This window comes from Gracilinanus agilis, chromosome 4, assembly GCF_016433145.1.
Source record: "Gracilinanus agilis isolate LMUSP501 chromosome 4, AgileGrace, whole genome shotgun sequence".
In the NCBI taxonomy this organism is placed as follows: domain Eukaryota; kingdom Metazoa; phylum Chordata; class Mammalia; order Didelphimorphia; family Didelphidae; genus Gracilinanus; species Gracilinanus agilis.
The window spans coordinates 275,297,932-275,318,337 of NC_058133.1; the positions used below are offsets into that span (position 1 = coordinate 275,297,932).

Below are 20,406 nucleotides of genomic sequence, written 5' to 3' on the forward strand. Positions count from 1 at the left end.
TCTCCAGACCTGCTCTATATCTGTTGAACCACTTAGCTGCCCTGCCTTAGGGCATATTATTTGCCTTCATGCACTCTACAGTCCAGCCCAACTATCCTTGCTGTTCCCCATACATGACATTCAGTCTCCTGTCTCTTTACCAGATTATTCCCCATTTCTTGAATGTACACCCTCCTCACTTCTGCCATTTATAAAGCTCAGCTCAGCTCAGCTGGAGGGCAATTTGCAACTATTCCCAAAGTGTTATAAAATAATGTAAACCCTTTGTTCCAGTAATACCACTACTAGGTCTGTATCACAAAGGGATAAGAAAAAAGGGGACAAGTACCTACTTGTACAAAAATATGTATAGCTGCTCTTTTTGTGGTGGCAAAGAATTGGAAATTGAAGGGATGTCCATCAATTAGGGAATGGCTGAACAAATTGTACTATATGACGGTGATGGAATATTATCATACTATAAGGAATGATGAACAGGATGATTTCAAAAAGAATTGTAAAGACCTGCATGAACTGATAACAGAGTGAAGTAAGCAGAACCAGGACAACATTGTACACAGTAACAGCAATGTTGTGGAATGATCAACTCTGAAAGACTTAGCTACTCTCAGCAATATCATGATCCAGTACAATTCTGAGGGACTTATGACAAAGAATCCTATCCACCTCAAGAGAAAGAACTGTTGGAGTTGGAATACAAATGAAAGCATATGATTATTCACTTGCAAAAGTGAACAATATGGAAATATATTTTGTATGATAATACATATATAACCCAGATTAAATTGTTTGCAACTCTGGGAGTGTGGAGGAAAGGAAGGGAGGAAGGGAGACAATTTGGATCATATAATTTCAGAAAACTTATGTGGAAATTTGTTATTATATGTAACTGGTAAAAATAAATCAATCAATTACAAAACACAGCTCAGGAATTACTTTAAGCATGAGGTCTTGTCCAATTCCCACACACATACCCACCAAATCTCAATGCTTCTTGCCCAAAATTACCATGCATTATATTATATGTTTTGTATTTGCTTATTTATGAGCATGTTTTCATTCCCCCTCAATAGAATGTAAGCCAAGCTATTGAGGCCAGAGTTTATTTCTTTTTTTGTTTATTATCAGCAAAGGACTTGACAAATAGGAGGTATTTAATGTTGGTTGATTGATTTAGCCTTTGTAAACCTATGATCATCTCTAGGCCATGATGGAGAATTGAAATAGAACTTTGGGGAGCACATTTTTCATATGGAGAACAAATACTCTTTTTTTCTCTTTTTGTCTAGAAAAATATGATCCATTATTTATGCATCCTGACTTGTCCTGTGGAACACACACTGGTAGCTGTGGACACATAATGCATGCGCACTGTTGGCAAAGGTAATTGTTGACCATTATTTATAAGTGTTAACATTACTTTCAGTTCTCAAAATTGAACTTAAGCAAATTCAATACCAGAAAAGAGAGAAGAACTCCAAACTTGCAAATACAAATAACTTACCACTATTAGACTAATTATGGCTAAAATTGATTATTTATTGGTAATAAAAGGGATGTCTTATAAATATTCATGAAACTATATAGATACATATAATAATGCAGCATTGCAAGTAAATTTAACCCTTTTTTCCTTCTAAGGAAGATAGTACATAATAACAAATATTAAATAATGTAACTGGAAAAGGAGGATCTTTAGAGTAAATTCAGTTCCAGGAAGGAGTTGTAGAGAGTGGTGGAGTGAGACTTGACCTTGTGCTTGGAGAATGGTGTCTTTTCTGTCTTTAGATCTAAATTAAATTAAGTAAACCTTGGATCCTTGGGAAGTAGTACTACCTACTTATTCCCTGAATTATCATGGCTCACTGCTGCTAACTAAAGAGGAACTAGTGCTGTCATCAGTTCGTATAGAGTAGGGTCTAAGCCAGCTGTAGGATTCTTTTGAGTTTCCCTAGGCCCACTAGGGTTCTTGGAAAATATGATGAAAATATCATAGTCCTGGATCATCTTTACTACTTGTACCATTTTTTATACTCTCCAAATTCATATCATATTGGGTGACTTGGCCATTGTAAACAGAAATATTTTATTATAGACATTTTCTATATAAAAGTGGGGAGTCAATTAAATCTAGATTACATATCAAATTCCTGTTGTCATTAAAAATCTTTTGGGGTGGTATGAAAAAAAATACATGCAGATCAATAAAAGTTCACCTCTAGTAAAACAAAACTCAATCTTTATACTCCATAGAGTAATATACTCATACAGATTATAAACCTAGGAGAAATCATTTAATATGAAACCAAGATAATTCTGCCTCATTGCAAAAAAACACATTATATGTTTACTTTATTGAATATATTAAATATTTCCTAGGATTCTAATAAATATAGAGTTCCTTAGTAATACAATACAATTTCTTGCTGCCAGCTTGAGCAGTGGAGTAAAACCTATGATTCTCTAAACTTCATCTCTGTTCTGGATTGTTATTTATGAATCATAGAATAGAACTGCAATTGACATTGGAGGTCCTCTAGCTTTATCCTTATGTGAGACTAAGATCCAGAAATCTTTGATTTGCCCGAGGTTACATGGCTAGTTGGTGCTAGAGCTGTGGAAACTATATAATTAATAATATTAAAAAATGTGAATTTCATTGAAAGACCTAACAGTTTTGTTAATACTTAAAACTTCTGTTTTAAAGGTATTTTGATGCTGTACAAGCAAAGGAACAAAGAAGACAACAGAGATTACGTGTGCACACAAGCTATGATGTAGAAAATGGAGAATTCCTTTGTCCCCTTTGTGAATGTTTAAGCAATACTGTTATTCCTTTGCTTCTTCCTCCAAGAAATATATTTAACAGGTACTCTAATTTGTAATACCTCATTAATGAAGTGAGAATATTGATTAAAGATAACATTAATCATCTAAGTTTGTAAAAATTACAGTAAGATAATTTTTGCTCCTATTTAATGTTTTCAAAATTCTCTATAAACTTTTTTCAGTCATTTCTTAGAACAAATCCAAGCAGTATATTTTCCATTTCCAAGAACATGATGAAAGATATAATTGCTGCTCACAGATGCCTCTGCATTGTAGAGATATTTTTGAAACCTTACATTTGAAAATTAACCTTTTTAACCTTGTCTTTTGAACATTAAAGGACCTATATCACATGTCCAATGTTTTCATTATTTTCCTCTGCACTCTTTCTAGCTTAATTTAGAGGCCTCAAATTGGACATATTGCAATCTGTCTTAGCAAATAGAACATTGTTTTTTTATAAGTGCTTCCAGGAATTAAGAACCTAAAAAGAATTTAATGCATTCGTATATACATATGTATTAAATATATACTAATATGTTTTTAAATTATTTCTTTCTAGCTGCTTGTAATATTTTCTTCTTGATCTGAATGCTCTGACATTTTAATTTGACTATACTATTCCTATAAGTTTCCATTTGAGGATCTCTTTCAAAAGATGATCAGTGGATTTTTTCTCTTTTCCCTCTTGATTCTTGGATATCAAAGTGGTTTTCTTAATAAGTTCTTGAAATATGATCTCTAGGTTCTTTTTTTAATTTTACCATGGATTTCAAGTAATACAATAATTCTTAGGCTTATCTCTCCTTAATCTATTTTCCAGGTCAGTTGTTTTCCCAGTGATATATTTCACATTTTCTTGTAGTTTTTCTTCCACTCTTTTGGTTTTGTTTTATCATTTCTTAATATTTCATGGCATCATTAGCTTCCACTTGCCCATTTTTAATTTTAAGGAAATTGTTTTTCTTTGGTAAGCTTTTGTGCCTCCTTTGCCATTTGTCCAATTCTACTTTTTTTCTTTTTAAAAAATCCTTGCCTTCTGTCTTAGAATTGATACTAAGTATCAGTTCCAAGGCAAAGATTTGGTAAGGGCTAAGCAATTGGAATTAAATGTCTTGCCCAGGGTCACACAACTCAGAAGTATCTGAGGACAGATTTGAACCCAAATCTCCCATCTCTAGGCCTGGCTCTCATAGCCACTGAATCACCTACCTGCCCCTCAGTTCTACTTTTTAAGAAAGACTTTTCTTCAATGAATTTTTGTACTTCATTTTCCACCCGTCCAATTCTGCTTTTTAAAGAATTCTTTTCAATGTATTTTTGTGCCTCTTTTAATAGTTAGCCTATTCTATTTTTTAAGGTGTTATTTTCTACAGTATTTTTTGTGTCTCCTTCACCAAGTTATTGGTTCTTTCTTGCATCACTTTCATTTTCCCCCCATTTTTCCTCTGCTTCTCTTATTAGATTTTTAAAATCCATTTTGAGCTCTTCCATGATCTGAAACCAGTTCATATTTTTCTTTGAGGTTTGCATGTAGTTTCTTTGATCTCATTGTCTTCTGATTTTATGTTTTGACCTTCCTTATCACCACAGTTACTTTCTGTGGTCAGGTTCTTTTGTGATGTTTGTTCATTTTCCCAATCTTTTTCTTGACTTTTAACTTTGTGTTAAAGTTGGGTTCTGCTTATTTTTTGGATGAAGAAAATCAAAGATAAAAGATGAACCCATAACCTACAAATTATGTTATTTAAATTAGATTCTTGTGTGGTTGAATATTGGCTACATTTTCCTTATTAGAGATTTTTTTTTTTACTTAAAAAAATTTTTTTTCAGAAATAGAAACAATTTCTGACAATGTGTTTTCTGGCATTTTGCAATTCAGATTCTCTTCCCTCCATCCCAAAGGTGGTAAAATAATGTTATATAGTTCATACTAGTGCTTTCCTGCTATGTAGATTTCCACATTCCCATTCTATGACAGAAAGACACATATTACACATACAATAAAATAAACTCATAAAGGAAATAAAATGAAAAATGACATGCTTTGATCTGTAATCAGATTCCAACAGTTCCTTCTTTGGCTATGGATAACATTTTTTTATCCTGAGTCCATTTGGGTTATCTTGGGACAGTTTTTTGCTAATAACAATTTAGTCCATCACAGTTGATCATTGAACAATATTTCTGTTACTGTATATACTGTTCTCATTCTCTTCACTTCATTTTGCATCAGTTCATATGTCTTTACAGTTTTTTTAAAACTCATCCTGTTCATTATTTCTTATGACACTATATTTACCACCATATATCACAACTTGTTCCTCCATCCCACAATTAATGGGCACCCCCCCCCCCAGTTTCTAGTTCCATGCCACTGTAAAGAGAACTGCTAAAAATGCAAAAATATTTTTGTGCCCATAGATCCTTTTCCCCTATCTCTGATCTCTTTGGGATACAAACTGTGTAGTGGTATTGCTGGGTCAAAGGGTATTGCATAGTTTTATGGCCTTTTGGGTGTGGTTCCATATTGCTCTCCAGAATGGTTAAATCAATTCACAGTTCCACCAACAGTGTATTAGTGTCCAAATTTTCCCACATTCCCTCCCAACATTTGTAATTTTTCTTTTTGATTGTATTAGTCTGATAGGTATTTTAATTTGCAATTCTCTAATCAGTATTGATTTGGAACATTTTTTCATATGACTATAGATAGTTTTAAGTCATTTGAGAACTATCTGTTTATATCCTTTGACCATTTATCAATTGAGGAATGATTTGTATTGTTATAAATTTCACTCAGTTCTCTGTATATTTGAGAAATGAGTACTTTTTCAGAGCCACTTGCTATTAAATTTTTTTGCTAATTTTTTGTTTCCATAATAATCTTGGTTGCATTCATTTTGTTTGTGCAATCCTTTTTAATTTGTTGTAATCAAAATTGTCTTTTTAGTTTTTTCATTATTTTCTTTTTGACTTGTTTGGTCATAAATTCTTCTCTTATCCACAAATCTAACAGGTAAATTTTTCTGCGTTTGCCCAATTTGTTTTGGTATCACTCTTTATTTCTAGATAAAGTATCCATTTTAACTTTATCTTGGTGTATGGTGTGATATGTTGGTCTGTCCTTATTTCTGCCATATTGTTTTCCAATTTTCCTAGCAGTTTTTGTCAAATAGTGAGTTCTTTACCCAGTTGCTTGCATCTTTGGGTTTATTGAACACCAAATTACTATGGTCATTAACTACTATGTGATTTCCTAACCTATTCCGTTTTTCCAGTACTCTATTTCTTGGCCAGTACCAATTGTTTTGATAACTGATACTTTATAATATAGTTTGAAATTTGGTTTGGCCAGGCTTCAGATTTATTTTGAAGGAAAGGGATGATATATGGTCTATTGATAAGAATATAAGTGAAAGTGAACTATTATGAGAAACAATGCTAAATTATTTCTTATAGTACCAGGACTTAATTACTACACCCTTTTGTTAATGAGCAGCTCTCTATGGAATATATTTTGCTTTAAGAAATAATTTTGAGTTATTCATAATTCAGATATAGAGTTGGGGGGGGTTGCAACTCAAGTAAGAGTGATTAATGCTTTAAACCTTAAAATTCCACTTTTTAAAAGCATGAAGACATGTTAAGTTATTTTTATTAATAGTAAACTGAAAAATAAGAGTTTTTTGTTTTGAAAGCATTTTTAGATGATTTGATTTATTAATTCAAATGTGTGATTATTTGAAGAAATACTTTGTTTCCTATCATATTCTTGCCTGTTTTTTTAAATATTGCTTATCTTTTCTAATAGGCTAGATTTTTCTGACCAACCAAATCTTGTTCAGTGGATTAGAACAGTATCTCAGCAGATAAAAGCACTGCAGGTTCTACGGAAAGAAGAAAGTACTTTCAGTGAGTTCTGATTTCTCTTCTTCTAGCTACTTCCACAGGGTCTGGCTGTGTTACTGTTTTAATTATAAGATATTCCATGTCACTATTTGTTTAAAAACTAGAGCTTTACTCTATAGTTGCCTGTTCATTCAAAATATAATATGAACATGTGAAGCTTACAACAAAAATATTCACTTTCTTTTCAGAGCAGCTGGGAGTAAATGATATAAAACTGAAGGGGGCAGCTGGGTAACTCTGTGGATTGAGAGTCAGGCCTAGAGACAGGAGATCCTAGGTTCAAATCCGGCCTCAGACACTGGGCAAGTCACTTGACCCCCATTGCCCACTCTTCACACTCTTCTACCTATAAGCCAATACACAGACGCTAAGAGTTTAAAAAATCAAAAAACAAAAACTGAACTTGGGAGTTAGGAAGGACTGGATTCAGATCCTACCTTTGACACTTACTAGCTGTGGCAATGGAAAGTCCCTCTTTATTAATCTCATTTGTATAATGGAAATGATAACACTTATACCTATTGACAAAATTATTTTGAAATGAGACAATGTTGTAAAGCACTGTGCAAAATTTAAAAAGTGCTATATAAAGTCAGTCATTATTAACCAAACAGCTACTTATGTTATTATTGGCACTTTTATCATCAAGAAATATGAGCACATTTGTATCAGTGTTAGAGGAAGTAAAGCAGTTTAGCCTTGTCTCTTTATCCTCCCTCTTTGCCTTCTCTCTCTCTCTCTCTCTCTCTCTCTCTCTTTTTAACCTTATCCTCTATCAGAATCAATTCTAAGACAGAAGAGTAGCAAAGAATAGGCAATCAGGATTAAGTGGCTTGCCCAGGGTCACATAGCTAACAGGTGTCAAAGGTCAGATTTGAACTCCAATTCCTCCCAACTTCAGGTCTGATGCTCTAGCCACTGTACTAACCTGGCTGCAGTCCCCCCTCCTTGCCTTTTTATGTCTCTCCATATTTGCCATCCGAAAATCAAGGTTATTACAGAAAAGATGATGGTTATGATAATGATGATTTTTGCTGACTAATCACACACCTCCTGAGAGACAACTGTTCCATTTTTTAATTGCTCTGTTAGGAGGCTTTCTTTATGTCCTCTAAAATCTATCTCTTTGTACCTTTAGGATCTGAGAATTATAGTTAAAGTTAGAAGAGGCTTTAGAAGAGGTTATCTAGTCCAGTGCCCTCTTTTACATCTCAGAAAACTGGGAAGAGAGGTGGAGTAACTTTCCCAAGGTCACAAAGGTAGTAAGTGAAATAGTCAGGATTTAAACCTAAATCCTATAACTGCAAATCTAGCATTCTTTTCATGGCACATTCAGCCATTACACCTAGTTCTGCCCTTTGGGCTCAAAACAAAATCTTTTTTTAATCTTTCCATGTGGAAGCTCTTCTACTAATTGAAGAAGTGCCTTTTCCTTCCAATTGTTTTCTTTTCCAGGCAAAACCTCCCAGCTACTTTAGCCTGTCTTTGGATGGCACTAATTCAGGTCCTTATCATCATACCAATTGTTTGTCTGTGAATATGTACCCCTTTTCAGTTTCCTTCCTGAAATATGACAGTGGGAACTGGACTCAGTGCTCAAGATATTGTCTAGTTGGGAGTAAAGTGGGATTCTTGCCTTTTGGGTTATATTCTGGATAGTATATGTACACACACACACACACACACACACACACACACACACACACACACACACACACATGAAACTTAAGAAGACTATCTGAATATATTAGTTTAACTGTCACATCATATTGTTAGCTCACTAATCTCATCCTCCTCTAAAGTATCTTTTACATAAACTGCCACCTAACAATATCTTCCCCATCTTGTTCTTGTATAGTTGATTTTTTTTGTAACATTTTACATTTATCTCTTAAACATACCTATCCCTTAAGTTAAACTCCATTTTATTAAATTTAAGCCATTAATTTCTAGCCTGTTGGGATCCTTTAGGAATCCCAGTTATGCTCTCCAACATCATATTGTCTGTCTCTCAGTTTCAAGAGTCTTTAGGGCTAATCATTCAGCAAATTGTGATTATAATAGCTAATATTTCTTATTTATTCCATAGAAGGGTTTAAGAAGCAAAGGAAATCCCCTGTTTGATGCCACAGTTATAAGAGATATTACATAGAATTTCTAGGATTATATCTGTAATTTCTTTGACCTATCATTGTTTTTAACAACCAGAAAAATATTTTTAGTTGGTTCAAATAAGGTATGTGTGCTTGTTTTGTGTGCTTACATAATATGTGGCTTTTCTTATAGATGCTCCATCTTCTGAAAATTCAGAAAGTATGATTGAACTACAATTCCCTGAAGGGTTTAGGCCTGATTTTCGACCAAAGTAAGTCCTATCTTAAACAAGTACCTCAACTATAATGTTCATTTTTTCTGTACCTGCCTATTTTTATTGATGTCATTTAACTTTTATATGACTTTAATTTTAAGTATATTTTCTTTCCCTCTCCCCTTCTTATAGAGCCATCTCTTATAACAAAGAATAAAAAAGAAAGGGGAAAAAAAGTTCCACAAAACTAACAAATCTATCAGCCAGAACTGAGTGTAGAGGCTGTGTTTCAAACTATAAGGCCTCCCACCTTTTCCTGAAAGAAAAAGAGTTGTATTTTCTCATCTGTTCTTCAGAGCCAATCCTGATTACTATTGTTACTAAATAGTATTCAGTTGTTTCTTTGTTTATTTAATTTATATTATTGTCATCGTACATTTTGTTTTCCAAGATCCGATTACTTCTTTTTAAGTCATTTCATATGAGTTTTTTTATGTTTCCTTTATTTTTATTTTAGTGGTTTGTTACTACACAGTAATATTCCATTCCCTTTGGGTACTACAATTAGTTAGGCCTTACCTACTGCCTACTTTTATTAAGGTATATTTGGTAAGTCATAAAATTCTTCAATATACTCCTATGTTTTCAGAGTTAAACATTGTAGTATGATTCTAGTTGATGTGTTTTTTTCTCTCTCTCACAACAAATATGTTTCTTACTGATTTACATTTATGTATGTGAAGTACAGTGTGAAAAACTTGATATCTTAAAACACTTTAAAACTTAAATATTTAGCACATGTCATATAGATTGAATAGTATCTAAGAAACCTTGTGTTCAAATTAATATGAGGGTGTAATGTTTTGGAGCTAACCTCAAATTTGTCCATTTCAGGAATCCATATTCTGAAAGTATTAAAGAAATGCTGACAACATTTGGAACAGCCACTTACAAAGTGGGACTAAAGGTTCATCCCAATGAAGAGGATCCGCGTGTCCCCATAATGTGTTGGGGTAGCTGTGCATATACTATTCAAACCATAGGTAAGCATTTGACCTCCATAAGGCCTACTCATATGTCACAACTTATAGTAATATAAATGATAGATATAGAACTAACTCAGCAGTAGTTTCCCAGTTTATAAATTATAGATAACAAATGAACATTTTTTAAAATCTTACTTTGAGGACTTATGGTTCAGAAGGAACATAGTTTCAGCTTTAAAAGTTCGACACTGACATTTTACAATGAAGAGACCTAAAAATTCTAACACCTAAATTTGACCGTTATTTTGCCTTCTTTAGAAAGAATATTAAATGATGAAGAGAAACCATTATTTGGGCATTTGCCTTGCCGACAGGTAAGATGTCACCTTGCTCTTGATTCCATTAAGGTTGTTGGATGAGAAAAGTTTCAGCTGTTGTTTAGTGTTTTTGGGTTTAGTTTTTTAATTATGAAATGGTCACTTATATCCGTGTTCAACTCCTTCATATTAAAATGTGTTCTCTTTTACAGTACTTTAAAATTATTTGATTTGCTTTTCATGAAGAGTTAGGCTTCATTAGACAACATATGTTGAGTTTCTACAAAAACAAAAACAAAACAACAACAACAAAGCCGGACCATCTGCCTTGTCAAACACACTGCTGGGGCCCATACCACCCGCAACACTTCCAAGTATAGCCAAACAGAAATATTTAACAAAATAAATAAAAACACAATTTAAAAATAGGTAACTATTACATTTCAAAATTAATATGTGACCTACAGGGATCCATCTGTACAGATTAGTGACCCTTGTTTCTTCTTGAGTTTGACATCTGCTCTAAGGGTTCTTCAAGGGTAATAAAGGAGTGCAGGTGTGCCTATGAGGAGAAATAAAGGGCAGTCACTCATGAAAGCCTTCTCAAATGAGACTTATTTATTATTTTCCTATGTGGCAGTTATTAGATGGTAACTAGTTTTTCTTTTGGCTACAACTATGTAAACGTGATCCCTACTGATAGTATATTCCCTTGAACCCTTCTTTCTTATGTTAATAAATCACTGAAATTGAAAATGGCCCATGTTTATGTGGCAGCAAGCGACCAACTGGTTAATATTCCCTATTCTCACTGTTACACTTTGAGGACTCGAAGGAATGATTATGGCATCAGAAATATTAATCCTAAAAAAGAAAAAGAAATATCATTCCTTTTTTGTCTCTATCTTGTGTCACTTAAAGTCCTTTCTAATAAGTTGGTGGAGTAGCTTCTTTAAGCAATGATGGACAAACTATTTAAAGATGGGGCCAAAGGAAAGGAAATGCTCATCTGTCAGTCTGTTTTTAAAGCAACTCTTTGGAAGTTTCATTGTATTATATCCTAATCATTGTTTTCATCAGATTAGGAATAAGGTCAGGAGGCCAGATAATTTGCCTATCACTGGTCATAAGTACAACAATGTGCTTTTACATCTGAAAATAAGAAGTGGAAACAATGAGCAGAGATGTATTAGATAGATAACAAATCTAATTTATCCAGCTAGCTTCGGATGAAGTATTTGGAAGATAACCTTTCAATCTTTTAAACGTAAAATGGCCTTCTTAAGTATAGTATATTGTTGTTCCACAGTTGTCGGTCAGTCGTTTCAGTCATGTTTGACTTTGTGACCACATTTGGAGATTTCTTAGCAAAGATACTAGAGTGGTTTATCAAAAGATAAAAAAACTTTTTCCAACTCACTTCACAGATGAGGAAACTGAAGCAAACAGGATGAAGTGACTTGCCCACAATATTTTTCTATATCTCCCCTTGAAGTCTGTATTTTTTCTGACTTAGCTAAGTTCACCTCCTTTTTGCTTACTATCATGTGTGTGTGTGAAGGAAAAAGAGCAATGGGGTGTGTGTGTGTATGTATATATATATATAATACATATATTATATATATATATTTACATATGTATATAAACATTCCTCTTTTAATCTCATACATCAAGTCCTTCAAGGTGTCAGTTATAAAAATTTCTTCATCCAAGTCACAATCAATACATCATCTACTAAAGCACTTTATGATATTCGTGTTACAAATGTAACTTTACATGAGATATTGCCTTCCGAGGGCAAATCAAAAAGCTAAGTATAACAGGAAATAATCATAGTGGTCTCCCAAATAGAATAGAAATCTCTGTTCTGCATTTTAAATAGCTTTCTCTGAAGGAATAGAAATAATTCATCTGTTACAATTTCTTCTTAATAGTTATATTTCAGTTTTCACATTTTAGGACGACTGTCTGAAGTCATTAACAAGATTTGCAGCTGCACATTGGACAGCAGCATCATTTTCAGTGGTGCAGGAACATTTTTGTATACTTTTTGCATGTAAGTTTTAATATGTTGAAGTGTTTTTTGTTAAATAATGAGTATAAAATATAATAAATATACATTTTTACTTAAATAATTTTTTATATTTAGCATGCTTTAAAAAATAGGGCCAGCCCTGAAATAGTATTTTGACATATATCTCTTCAAAATAAAACTTTAAAATAATTTCTTCAAAATAAAACTGTAAAAAAAAAAGTTACAAGTTGTTAATTGCAGATTCATTTGTATCTTGTGGAAAATTAAAGTTAAATAGATTTTATTAAGTTTTAAAATAAATGTCAGCATTGTGTTGTTATATATGATCCATATACATTAATTTATGTAATGTTTACTAAATTATTTTTGTTTTTAATATTCAGCACTAGTACCTAATGAAAAATATGGAAATCTTCCTTGCATATTAGATATTGACATGTTTCATTTATTGGTGAGTATATTCATGATAATCTTTTCTATAGAGCTGGGTTACCCACATAACTACAGTTTGGGAACAAGTATGGAGATGGGTTGGGAATGAGTATCACTTGTAATTGTTGTTATTTTAGATTTTATATTAGAGTTTGGTTGTTGAAATGCAGTCTCTTTTAGGGAATGCTAAAAAAGAAAATACTGAGGAAGAGAATTGTTCTAGTTGAAAGAGTTGTAGCTGTGGGCATCAGGAGATGTGAGTTCTAGTTCTGAGTCAACCTCTAGAATAACCTGTGACTTCAGCAAGTGACTTCCATTCCACCTACTTCACAGTGTAGTTATAAAGATTAGATGTGATCATATAGACCGTTTTTATTATAATTAACAAGTTTTGTGTTGGGGAAGTTGTAGGACAAATTAAATGAGTTAGAATAGAATGTTCATCTCAGTCCCTTGGTTCTTAGGTGATTATTGTTAGCCAAGGATGAGTGAGAATTCCAGTTTTGTTCTCTAGTAAGGAAGATCATTTGTTCAGATGAGGAATGAGTATAGAATAAAGAAATATAGAAAATATTCTGATGAAAGAAAATGAAGGAAAAATTAAAATAAAAACCATGGTAGTCTCTATTTCATATATAGTCCTTTTTAATTATGAAAATGTTCGTGACTATTAATGATTGTCAAACTTATAATTTTTTTTTAATTCAAAGGGAGAAAGTGAGATGAACACATTTTGATATTTAATATTATCTTTTCCAGGTGAGCTTGGTACTTTCATTCCCTGCCTTGCAGTGTCAGGATTTTTCAGGATTTAGTCTCACCACTGGAGATCTTCACATTTTCCATCTTGTCACTATGGCACACATTGTGCAAATCTTACTTACCTCATGTACAGGTAATGACTTCTGCTTATATTCTTTTGAGAACTTCTTTCAGAAAACATTGAGTTATCTCATGTTTTTTTTTTTAAAAACACTACTTAAGAGATGAATAAGATAGAAATCATAATTCAATAGCTCTTTTCATTATAATCACATATAGAGTGTTTTGGAATTGAAGCAATTCATTTTTCCATTACATAAAGTAAAATTCTGTGGAGGTAGAAATGTTTTGTTTTTAAATTTGTAGCCTTAAAATAAATTCTCTCTTTACATGATACTACATGCATTTAAATTAATATAAATAAATTACTAAGCAAGTAGATTTTATTGATTTTCAGGTTTAAGTTTTAAAATAGAACATTTAACAACCCCTCAAAAAATTCTCTTGAAGTACACTTAATTATGTCTGTATCTTACCGCCTCATAATATTAAATAGTACAGACAGTGTAGATAGTACAAAAAGGAAGGTGTATGTAAGCCTCAAGATTTTACAGAGTAATAGCCATGCTGCTAATACATTGATGATTCATATAAGACTTGTTTTTTAAAAACAAATTTCAAAACAATATATTGAGCCAGTTTTATCCAGTGAAATAAGCTTTGAAGAATTTAGGCATGATCCACCCAAACATCTTTAACACATGATTTGAAGTCTAAGAGTTCCTTCATTAATCATGTTAATATTTTAAGAGTTTTGTTCAAGTTAATTATGGTCTGCTCTGGGTTTAGCACTTAGTTATTTCTAAATACATTCCATTAATAATTTTTTAGTTCATTTATTCATAGTCCTTTGAGTCACTTTTCTCTCTTGCATTCTAAATTCTTTGTGAGGGAATATGTGAATATGTATGGGGGGGAGGGGTATAGGCTCAAGTAGAAAAAGTAAATACGGTATGAGAATGGACTATGGGATGGGTTCAAAGGGTGAGATGAAAGTTAAAAATAAACTACAGTATGTTTTCTAGTGGGGTCAAAGCATATATTCAGGATTTGTTTGTTTTTAAGAAGGGTTTAAAGACCCCAAGCAGTTCTTTCTTGATTCCTGTCTCCTAACAGCTGTGCTCCTCTCATCCCAACTCCTTTCTTCTCTAGTAGGTACAGTTTTTCAAAGTCGATCTCAGAGTCAAATTGTGATCAATATTTCATTAATTAACTAATTTCTTTATAAATACATTATTCTGTCCTAAAAGAAATCTTTTTTAGTCCCTGGCTGGCCTGCCTTACTGAGCTGAGGATGACTCTTTTTTTTGTGTCATCAGATTATATTTATCCCAAGTGACTAGGGTTCTTTCACTGTTGGGGAACACTGGGTGTGTGTGTGGGGTGTGTGTGTGTGTGTGTGTGTGTGTGTGTGTGTGTGTGTGTGTGTGTGTGTGTGTGTGAAATAATCCCATCCAAAGTGTCTTATTTGAGAGCATAAATGTTCTACAAATTATTTGGAAATTAATTGGTGGTGTTTCATTTTTAATAAACCTTGCTTGCAATTATAGTATACTAATAGTTCCTTATCTTTTTAGAAGAGAATGGCATGGACCAAGAAAATCCTACTGGTGAAGAAGAGTTAGCAGTGCTTGCTTTGTACAAAACACTTTGTCACTATGCAGGAAGGTAACATCTGTACTACAAGGGAGCATGTTGCTCATCTCTATGAGTTTTACCATGCAAAAAAGGTTGTTGATGTGTAAATGCTTGTAGTGTAGCATTTTTTTATTTTACATTTAAATTCCTTATGATACAGATGGGTGGCATTTTTGACCCTTCCCCTTGTAAGTAGGTGAACCATCTACTTTGCATTGTCATTGAGACCAAGGAATGGAGATGAACCTTTTTTGCCCATTGTTGCATCAACAGTGAGTGGCAAAGTGAGTAGAACTCAGAAGCAGAAGCACTTCTTATTTATCTCAGACATCCAGTTACTTTCTTAACCACCCATGTCAGTGATTCAATGATTGAACGGCACTTTGAGATGTTTGCTATAAAAAAATAGAAAGAGATACCAAGAAATTCTCAAAACAAAATTATTTTTGATTCATTTTGACTTTTTCAAGTGGTTGTTTTCCCCACTTAAGGACTTGCTCAGCTATCCCAGAGCTTTGTTACCAATAGCCAAGATCAGAGGTGATTATTTCCATTAAAAAGGGTTTACTATAACTTTAAAAAGTACTTTCTCTTCTACATTTTAAATATTTACAAAAGTACAGTTACATAATTAGTAGACATTGACAAATATGTACATAACTGTTGATACTCTAAAGTAAGGTCTTTGACCAAAGACTGAAAGAATATATAACTAAATTAGGGGTTTATAATCCTGGAGTCTATGAACTTGTTTTTGCTTTGTTTTTGATATTTGATAACTATATTTCAACATAATTGGTTTTTTTGTAATCCTATGGATTTTTTTCCTACCTTTAAAAACATTATTATGAGAATGGTTCCATAGGCTTCTTCACACAACTCAACTGTCCGTTGAGGTTCATGTCACAAAAAGGGTTAAGAACCACTAACCTACAAGATCACAGAATTACCAATATTTACATTATTGCTCTAAATGAAGATAGAAGATAAAGGGAAGTTGCAGTCACATGGAAGGACTATTCACAGGTTCTTCTTAGAGAGGCAAATAATGAGACTTACTGGAATTTATTTTATTAGGCATCAAAAGGCAACAAGCAAAGTCATTTATTTCATGGGATTTGGTCAGCTCATGGCAGTGTCAATCATGAGCATTCATCAGCAGACCACCTTGAAGACAATTGCCTTTTATCTACCAATATTTGTTGAAGAAGATTAGGAGGAAGAGAAATTATAGAAAGAACATAAGCCCAACAAATTAAATCAACCCACACTTGGTGACTTTAGTGCAAAGCTGAGTATATTAGGGGTTGACAAAAAATTTACTGGAAAATGTGTCTCAGTATTAATATACAAAAAAGGCCAAAGATTTGTAGATTACAAGGAAGCCTTGCACTTACACAGGTCTCTTACCTCTGCTTTATGTATCAGAAATAATACTGGTTTCAGTAAGAAAAGTTAGGCACTGGATATGATAAGAATTAAAGAACATCAAAAAAAGTGAAATCTCTTCTAATAATCAAGAAATAACCAGTTACTGATATGGGAATCTTTTCCAAATCAATTGTCTTTATATAGTCAGACTTGACTTTTCATTGACTTTTTAGAACAAGTGTCAAAATGAGGATAAGATATAAAATTAAACCAACTCTAACCCAACATAGTTAAATAAGCTATTAATAGTAAAATTTGGGAAATTGACATATATTGTAATATTTTGAGGAAGAACTAGTGTAAATCAGTTGCCACATCAAGGAAACAAAAGAAATCGCTTTAGCTAATAAACACTTATTTTCATCAGGCAAAACAATATGGCTGCCAAAGGTAGCCCCAATTTAAAATATAAACTTATTTGGAAAAAATCTTATGGAGGAGAATGATGGCGAAATTATGAGCCTTATTGTCTCATAAGATAGAAAAAAATGATGGAGAAAACTACAAGTTAACAGCTTGGGGAAAGGCAATAATTTAGCTAGATGAGCTTGATGGCATTTTAGAAGAAAATTTGGAACATTAAAAAAAAAGGGAAAATATCTATCAAGATTACAATTAAAAATTATTCCTTTGATCAGTGATAGTGGAACTACTACATTTATACCACAACAACAGACTTGATGTGCTATGTAAAAAAGTGTGAATAGTTCTAAAGAAAATAAAACTGAAATCCATCTAGACCAAGGATACATAAAAGAGGTCTGTGCTAAAAGTAGCACAATTTTGAGGGCTTGAGGGGGATCAGTCCTCAAGACACCTGAAAAATGGGGAGGATACTATATAACTGGAGAATATCATGGATATAATTATTGCCTATGAAAAGTGACTATGAACACAATAACTAACCAGTAACATATATGTCCATTTTCTTATCTCTAGAAAATAAGAGAATAATCGATATACTTCTCAAAAGCAGCCTAAGGAAATCATGAAAAGAGGACATATTTTTAAAATCAAAAAATTTTTATTGATGACATATCTTTTTATAGTAGTCATTCCTATATACTCTCTCCCAAATCCCTCAACCCAGGGAGCCTTCCAGTTGTCTAGTATTTGATAAGCCCCCAAATCCCAGCTATTGGGAGAAGAACTCTTATTTGATGAAAAACTATTGTGAGAACTGGCAAGCAATCTGGCAGAAACTAGGTATATATCAAAATCTCACCAATATATACCAAGACAAATTCCAAATATGTTCATCTTAGGGCACATGACATACACATAAAGAATGACATCATAAATTGAAGAAGCAAGGAAGAAATTAACCTTCCAGATCTATGACTAAGGGAAGAATTCATGACCAAACAAAAGTGAGAGAGTCACAGAAGATAAAAATGGGGGCAATTTTGATTACATGAGATTAAAAAAAAGGTTTGCACAAGCAAAAAATGCAAGTAAGATTAGAAGAGAAGCAAGTAAATAAGAAAAAATTTTGCAACAAATTTCCCCCCCAAAGGTCTCATTTCTAAGATATATAGAGAACCAATTAAAATATATAAGACTAAGAACCATTCCCCAATTGATAAATGATCAAGAATATGAACTACCCTTTTTCAGAGGAAGAAATCCAATCTATCAATATGAAAAAGTGCTCTAAGTCTGTGGTGTCATACACATGGCCTGAGAGCCTCATGTACCCCACAACAAGTGTGGCCCAAACCAAATTAAAATGTAATTGTGAACTTTTTACCAAAAACAAATAAAAATACAATGAAACATTTTAAAATGTAATATTTTCTAAGTTAATACATGGCCTTCAGGGATCCTTCTGTATAGTTTAGTGGCTCTAGTTTCCATTTAAGTTTGGTACTATGACTCTAAATCACTCATAATTAGGAAAATAAAAATTAAAACAACTTCGAGGTTCCACTTAACACCCATCAGATTGTCAGAGTTGACAAAAAAAAAATGACAAATCCTGGAGAGGCTGTGGGGGAAATGTATATTATTGTTCTGCTGGTGGAATTCTTGAATTATTCCTTTCATTCTGGAAAGCAATTTGGAACTGTGCCCCAAAAACTGTTAAACTGTATTTATCCTTTGAATCACTACTAGGTCTATACCCCAGAAAGATTCAAGAAAAAGGAAAAGAACCTATATGCCCAGAAATATTTCTAGCAGCTCTCTTTTTGGTGGCAAAGAATTGGAAACTGAGGGGATGCCTATCAATTGGGGAATGGCTGAACAAGTTATAATACATAAATGTGATGGAATACTGTTGTGCTGTAGGAAGTGATGTGAAGGGGATGGTTTCCTGAAACACCTGGGAAAACTCATATGAATAGATACATAATGATGTGAACAGAACCAGGAGAACAATTTATACAATACCAGCAATATTATAAAAACAAGCAGCTTTGAATGTTTTAGGAACTCTGATAATGCAATGTCCAAGTGTGATCCCAGAGGACTCATAATGAGACAGGCCAAGCCCACTCCTGCTCCCCTACTCCCAGTTCAGAGGTGAAGAGCTCAAAGTACAGGTTCTACCAATGCAGCTATTTATTTTCCTTTTATACATGCTTGTAAGAAGAGATTTTGTTTTTCTTGTTTTCTCGTTTGGGGATGGGGTAAGAAGATGGGAGAGAGAACAGGCAATCTTCATTTTAAAATATAAAATTTAATTGGGGGAAAAAACAACAAAAAATTACAACAGTTAAGGAAAACCATAGCAAATCACTTATTTAAAATAGAGTTTAAGGTCCCACTACATTTATTGTTTGTTGGCTGTTGTTTTTAAAAGCATCTAAATTCTACAGGAAAGTCTATGTAAAAGCCATTATCAGGAAACGGCATGAAATAGAGGAGGTGGGCTTATAACATATAGTAAGAGCAAGGAACAACCAAAGAGATAGCCTGTTTATGCTTATATGATATTAAGTGATATTAAAGATCACCTACATATTTAATGGACCTCCTGTGGTACAATTACAGGTGAATATGAATTGCCACAATGAAAAGGCATGTTTTGGCTGAACTATTAGAGACACATCAGTGAGAACACAAGTCTATCAAACTAGAAAAAAATTTGCAGCATCTGGTCTATAAGCCAGCGAACACTTGTATGAGTCATGTAACATTTGAGGAAGATGGAAGGGTCAAGGCAAAAATGTTACAAAATTAAATAATAGTGTCAGCTCCAGATGTTGTCACTAACAAAGGTTCTGGAGTATCTGATTTATTCTGGATACTGTAACCTGCCAGGACCCAGCTGGGGAAGAACCTCTCTATCGTTTATATCAAAAAAATAATTTAAACCATACATGGGACGTGAACATTATGGCTTATACCTGCTATCCTGCATGCCAGGTGGCATCATTAGTTAATTAAACTGTCTCTCTGAAATAGATCCAGCATCAGATTCAACCATTTCTCCTGATTTCTATTCTATGTTCTAACTAAAGTGACCATTTCTCATTACGCATCCCAATAACAATTCATTTTGTACTTAAGTGCCTTGAAAGAAATTCCCTCAGGCTGGCATCTGTGGAGGAGTGTCAAAGCTGGAATTATGCCTTTCCTGAGATGCTCTGCCTTGTTCTTCCATTACTTAAATGGAGTCCCTGCTCCGTCTGAAATCCAAGGTAAATTACTCAGTTATGAGTTATTGGAAAACTTGTTCTGTCCTTCTTCCAC

At 33.2% G+C, this 20,406-nt stretch overlaps 1 protein-coding gene across 2 annotated transcripts in view; it reads left to right on the top strand.

Annotated features, from left to right (window-relative positions):
• The window catches only part of UBR2 (ubiquitin protein ligase E3 component n-recognin 2), a 154,009-nt gene that overhangs the window by 123,277 nt on the left and 10,326 nt on the right, over window positions 1-20,406 (top strand). For both annotated transcript variants that reach the window (XM_044674615.1, XM_044674614.1), the window contains exons 31-41: window positions 1,290-1,383; window positions 2,708-2,869; window positions 6,644-6,744; window positions 9,028-9,106; window positions 9,944-10,092; window positions 10,354-10,409; window positions 12,312-12,408; window positions 12,771-12,838; window positions 13,579-13,714; window positions 15,219-15,309; window positions 20,224-20,354. In XM_044674615.1, the coding sequence (XP_044530550.1) occupies window positions 1,290-1,383; window positions 2,708-2,869; window positions 6,644-6,744; window positions 9,028-9,106; window positions 9,944-10,092; window positions 10,354-10,409; window positions 12,312-12,408; window positions 12,771-12,838; window positions 13,579-13,714; window positions 15,219-15,309; window positions 20,224-20,354 (1,164 nt within the window). The remainder of the gene's footprint in view (window positions 1-1,289; window positions 1,384-2,707; window positions 2,870-6,643; window positions 6,745-9,027; window positions 9,107-9,943; window positions 10,093-10,353; window positions 10,410-12,311; window positions 12,409-12,770; window positions 12,839-13,578; window positions 13,715-15,218; window positions 15,310-20,223; window positions 20,355-20,406) is intronic.